The sequence below is a fragment of the Podarcis erhardii genome (assembly GCF_964252035.2).
Source record: "Podarcis erhardii genome assembly, chromosome: 2".
NCBI classification, from domain to species: Eukaryota; Metazoa; Chordata; class Lepidosauria; order Squamata; family Lacertidae; genus Podarcis; species Podarcis erhardii.
This window is the reverse complement of record NC_138498.1, coordinates 91,281,547-91,287,728: the sequence shown is the minus strand read 5'-3', so window position 1 is coordinate 91,287,728 and position 6,182 is coordinate 91,281,547. Positions and strand designations below refer to the sequence as shown.

Below are 6,182 nucleotides of genomic sequence, written 5' to 3'. Positions count from 1 at the left end.
TCAGCTGTGTACTATGAGGTAATGCATGTTCTTTGTACTTTTGTCCATTTATTGTATTTATTTATTTTTCCCAATTTGAACTATAAAATGGTGATTTTCTGGAGTCAAAATGAGAGTACCCCTAAACATTTTTTTAGGGGGGGGGAGCACTGCTGTCAGGAATCTGTCAGGCATCCCTTTCATGCATCGATGACACCAAACCAACAGAAGACACCCAGAAGAGAAGACCACAGTTAGAGTTCTCTCAGGGAAGGGCTGTAGCTCCATGGCGCAGCATCTACTTTGGATGCAGAAAGTCCCAAGTTCCATTCCTGGCATCTCCAGGTAGAGATGTTAAAGATTCCTGCCTGAAATCCTGAAGGGTAACTACCAGTCAGGGAGCTAGATGGATCAGTGTCTGACTCAAAATAGTTTCCTGTGTTCCTTCGTCCCTTTAACGTCTGCTACAACTTCTCTAAGAGATACCTTCTTTAGATGCGAGTGACTCGTGCTGTACCCTTTCTCATTGTCTATGAGAGAGGGCAGACTCCTCACATCTGCATGGTATCTCACTGCCATGGATTCCAGAGTTGCCTGAGAAGCTGGTAATACCTCACGAGATATTTATTCCCACAGCTTATCCTCCAAGATTTCGCAGATGAAAATAGAAACACTCCTGTGTATGTGTAACATCATTACTCCCAGACTCACTGTCTGAATGGCTTCACCCCTCCTGCTATAATATATTGCTAAAGACCTTTTTCTGCCTGCTGTGTGCATTAACTCTGCAATAATGTGCACTGCTTTGGCTTTTGAAGCATGCTATCAGAGGATGCCAAATTGAAGGTGCAAGCTGGCTTGAAAAACAGTGTAGCAAGTAAAGATGTGTCGTCTTATGATCACAGCATTATTATTTTTTAAAAGATACTTAATTTCACAATGCAGCTTCTTTCCAACTCATACATATCCAACAACATTTACAACTGTATTTGGATACACAGTTAAAGGGAGCAGTGAACAAACATTTTGTGTCATGTGCATGATCTTGCCTAATTTTTATTTCTTTCTCACTCCAAATGCTGCTTTATTTCAGGTAAAAGAAATGAGCTTAATGGCACCTTAAGGCTAACTTTTTAGAAGATTTTTTTATTATAAAACGGCATACACTTTCATAAATGGCAACATATCATATGCTGAGCTGGAATTAGGGAAAATAAGAAAAGTTTGTAAAAAGCTGACTTAGAGAAAATGTTTAAAAGTTCTTAAAGGGACTGTAATAGTGCAAGTTATGAGAAATCTTTATAATGTGCAAAGAAACCCTAATCCAAGATTAATGCTGTTCTTTGTTTTGGTTCACCATCATATAGTACCTGTTTAAAGTAGCTATTAAATTTACATATATAATAGAACGTTTAATGCTGTTTCTGGATGTATGTCCTTTGAACTTAGCTGTCAGCAAATTTATGGTTCATCATTTCTTCATAAAACACACATCTTTCACTCTCTGTATTAAAATTGTGGTTAGATGGTGAAGCAAGGTTTTAAGCCTATTACTTTTAGGGAATTGACCTCATACACTGACAAATTGTCCTCTGTTAATAGGTTGCAAATTTAAGAATGGTTATTTGAAAGAAGAATTCTTAATGAACCTGATTAGGACCCAAGCGGTATAATTTTAAAATAACAATGACAAGAGAATAATAAATGCAACAATGATGCCATAAACACACACACACACACACCATAGCCACTACTCTGGTGTGTTTTTGCTACTAAACCAAAACAATTCAGGAGGTTGGTTTTTTTGCCATTGCTTCCCTCTAGCGGACAGTCTTCAAAAGGGAAAATTCCCAGTCCTTTCCTAAAATAAGCATTAATAGCAGCAAACATGCATAAAGCATTTAACAAAGGTTTGCTATTAGTGTAAATATGATTAATATAGTAAACAAGAAACCTAGCAATGAAGCACCCTATTTTCTTCTTCTATATCATAAAACAAGATAAAGTAGGTAAGCAAGACAAGGGGGATTCACATGTTACAAATGTGTACAATACTCAATAAGGGAGTTTTGGTAGGTAATTTTGTGACTCATGAAAATAACTACTTGGTGCATGTGGAATACTGGAGGTTGTTTTGGTGGTTTCTTGTTCATAGTTGGCCATGCATTTATGAAGAGTAAACTTGTATCAGAACTGCACTTCAATAGAGTCTCCTAGACCTACCTTTTGAGAATACTGTTTTCTGCAAAGCATACTGGTCTCTGAGATCCAGCATGAAACCTCAATTTGCCTCCTCACCGTGGATCCCACCTTCCTTAAAAACTATTTTAAAACTAAAACTACATGCATGTACTGTAGACTAGGACTGCCATACGTCCAGAATTTCCTGGACAAAAGCTCAACAACTTTTGTTTCCAAATTTTCCCTTTTTGAAATGTAGACCTAATGATGTTCCCATTCTGCCCAGTACTGTAGACCAACCATTAATCTAGTGTGACTTTGAAGCGTAAGAAAAAAATATACTCATACAAAAAATACAAATATACAAAAATATATTCTACACAGTGTAATAACGTAACATCTTTTAAAGTCCAGCTTGCATTTGAGCCCCTCCAAGGTAAGTGCTACATATTTCCATATATTTTAATAAGCCTCTGAGCAAGATCTAGCAATCTTCTTTGGCCTTGCCCACTAGTGATCCCAAATCAAATGGAAGAATCTAAATTTCAAATCCTTGCAATCAACATATTGGACAGCATACAGGTCTGAGTAGACCCACTGAAATCAGTAGACTTGAGTCCCTTGGTTTCACTGGGCCTATACTGAGTATGACTTAACTGGACACCACCAAGAATATACAGCCTTCAATGGATACCAGTCATGATGGCTATGGTCTGCCTCCATTACTGCAGGCAATATGCCTTTGAATACCAGTTACTGGTAATCACAGATGGGAAGAGTGCTGTTGCACTCAGGTCCTGCTTCCAGGGCCTTATTGTCAACCAGGCCTTTGGCCTGATCCAGCACCCTCTTATATTTTTGCCCACTGTATTCCATTTAAGTGCTTTTTCTCATCCATAGTTTATTCCAACATTTTCTTCCTGAAGTTCTTCCCAGTTCCATCACTCCACCACCCAATTTCTCCATCTATCCAATAAATTTCCCAGACGCTTAGATCCCAAGAGGAACAGTATTAATAATGGCTGAAACTGTAGTGTAAATACAATTAGGTTATAATAATCGCTATGTCTTTTGGTGGCCACTGTGGGCAAGCAAAATAAGACGGGGCTACAGATGAGTAAAAATATGAATTGATTTGCACCCACAGACACCCGTGGATAATTAAGCAAGAAGAAAAGCTTCCTTCGTACTAGGAATCCTCCTTGCAAAGTGTCCCACTGTCAGATGATGGTACAGCCACAGCAATACCTCTCTGGATAGTCCAGGGCATGGACCTTGTTCTCCATTCCGTAGACGTAATACATGTATGTCTTCTCAGCATACTGGTAGTGGACTTCAGTGACTGGAATTAGCTCTATCGTCTGCCGCTGAGGGACAAAGCCAGAACAAGAATTTATTTGTTTGTTTCTAAAATGTCTTGCTTGCTCTTAACCACAAGGTCTCAGGTCTGCTTATAAGAATCAAATATACAATTACAAAAACAGCTAAAAGTGTTACAGTTATAAAACACATTAAAAACATTTGAGAGGCAACAGAAAAATATGAAATTAATGGAGTATGCAGAAATGGCAAAACTTACTGGAAGGATAAGAAATCAAGACAATAAACTCTTTAGAAAGGAATGGAAATGTTTTATTGAGTATTTACAAACATACTGTAAACAGATTATTGGCAGGATTGTTGTATAGACCTACAATTTCAAAACTGTTTATGAGATAAATATGAGAATAGATAGATAGATAGATAGATAGATAAGATAATTTGAAGTATGCAGGAAATGACAAAAATAAATGCAAAGAACCACAGAAAGAGGGGGAAGGGAGTTGAAGTTTGAAATGTTAGAACATTTGTTGAATAATTGTTGTACTGTGTATTAACACACTCTCTCTCTCTATATATATATATAAATATAATGAAATTTTACATAGGATTGAATCTGCATGGCACGATTCTTTCTCACAGAAAACACCCATACCAATAATCTGCAACCATTTATCTTTTCCCCCCAAAACACTTAGAAACAGGGGAGGTGGGATACTTGGTGTAAACATAACTAGTATGTCAGTTCTGGCCTTTGGCACCCGAGACATGTGTTTTGGGGAACAACCCTTTTCCTGTGACCCTTTAAACTGTTTTTCATACTGAATTTTAAATTGTTGTAACCTGCCCTAGGGCCTGCTGGTGAAGAGTTTGGTGATTAATTTACTTAATAATAACAGCTCCTATTGACTGTACGGACAGTTTTGTGGACACACACACTTGATTCCTGTGCCTGCAGCCTGAAGTAGGGCAGTCTGGCAACAGAGATACCATGTAAAGCTGTAGATCATCCCTCTACCTGCCAAGATGCAGCTGGGAAGGTGAAAATGCCAAATCTGGAAGGACAGGAGGGAATCCTACTTGACTGACACGCAGAAGTGGACATGGCTGTATATGTGATTGGAATGGAGGCAGAACGTGGCCTGTTTCAGCTTTTACTAGGCCAGGATTACCGCCAGTGTTATACAATATGCATGTACCTGACCTCTACAAGTGTACTTCCTAACATCATCATACGTTAATTTTACCCCACCCCTCAAACGTAGATTTTATTGATGGGGCTCTTATGTGTGGAAGAAAGGTTTATCACAGCAGACGTGTATTTTGTAAGTGTCCCCTCACAGCATCATTGTCTTGAACATACCATAGATCATATTTATGCATATATTCTTTGAGGCAAGTTGCCTGGAAACCTGCTAGGTGACAAGTGACTAATAAGTCTAATAAATAAGTGAAGTTGAAGCAAGCTAGAAAAACTTACGCATGCACTGTTGTGGCTGAATGCAGCCTTCCAGCGCTGCTCCGATCATGTTAGGAGCTCTCTAAGGTGACTGGAAAGAGCCTGCAAGGTGGCTGTGTTTTATACTTGTCTCTCCCAACCCTAAGCTAACATTAGAAGTTTTCTTCCATAGTGGAAGAGGGCGCAAAGACTGGATGGTTATTTCATTCGTAAATATGAACTTCATGCCTAAACTCCAGAATTCTCTACAGGGTTATTGCAAGAACTCCTGGGATAATGCATCAAGCTCCTGCATGTTTTATGTGTTAAGGTTTATTATGGTGATTATTATTTCTCAGACATAGTCTGCTGGTTATATTTTAGCAATGAGAGAGTTTCGGGGACAACAAATTGGTTCAATTGATTCATCAGTTGAAAACATGCTTAAAAACCAAGCATTTAGTCAAAATATTTGACTACATAATTCCTTTACCATTGAGGCTGGGAATGAACCCTTTATGAAGGGTGCAGACGTTAACTAGCTGCGTAGATGATATGTTGTCTCTATGCCACCTGGTGCTAAAATGAAATAGTGCAGCACGCTATTACAATACAATGTGATTCCATACAACAGGTTCACTTTCAGTATTAGTATTTCCCTGGAATTGTGGCAAAGGAATGCCTCAGGAACACTGAGTAACGCTGAGGTCTGTAGCATGGCAGCAACCTTAGTACATTTTTCAAAGGAGTATTAAGAATGATTATCAGTTAAGAATTGCCCTTTCACCACAAAGTTTTTCAGCTCAGATCAATTGGCTTGTCTAATTGGCTTGTATTCAGAATTCCTGTGAGTGGAACTGTACTCATAGGATGTTCCCACCATTGGAAACAGAATGGGGGAAATGATTTCTGCCTATTCCTCATCCCCCGCCCCCTGTAAACCTGCTCAAAAGTGTTGGGGAGACAGAATGGAGGGCAGCAGAATGGAAATCACCTCCCTCCTCCTGCTCCAGCAGCAGCCTTCTCTGAATCTCGATGCCTCTTGCAAAGAGAAGGTGCCTTTCCTTTCACAGATTATGATGAACAACAGATAGATTCATATAGATTCAACAGCATAGAATCAAAAGTGAAAGGAAAGTTGACCAAAACAAAAACAAAAACCCACACATACTTGATTCTCTGAAATTTCCCCCCAGTTTCAAAGTTCCCAATATTTAGCTGGGGTTAAATGTTTGTTTAAATAAAAATCAAAGAAACACATGTC

General features: G+C 38.7%; 1 protein-coding gene across 1 annotated transcript in view; it reads right to left on the bottom strand.

The window, feature by feature from the left end:
- Window positions 1-886: 886 nt before the first annotated feature.
- The window catches only part of LOC309337038 (protein SSUH2 homolog), a 30,916-nt gene continuing 25,620 nt past the window's right edge, over window positions 887-6,182 (bottom strand). Inside the window, exon 12 of the mRNA XM_081853681.1 lies at window positions 887-3,527. Coding sequence (XP_081709807.1) covers window positions 3,381-3,527 — 147 coding nt within the window. The 3' untranslated portion in view covers window positions 887-3,380. The remainder of the gene's footprint in view (window positions 3,528-6,182) is intronic.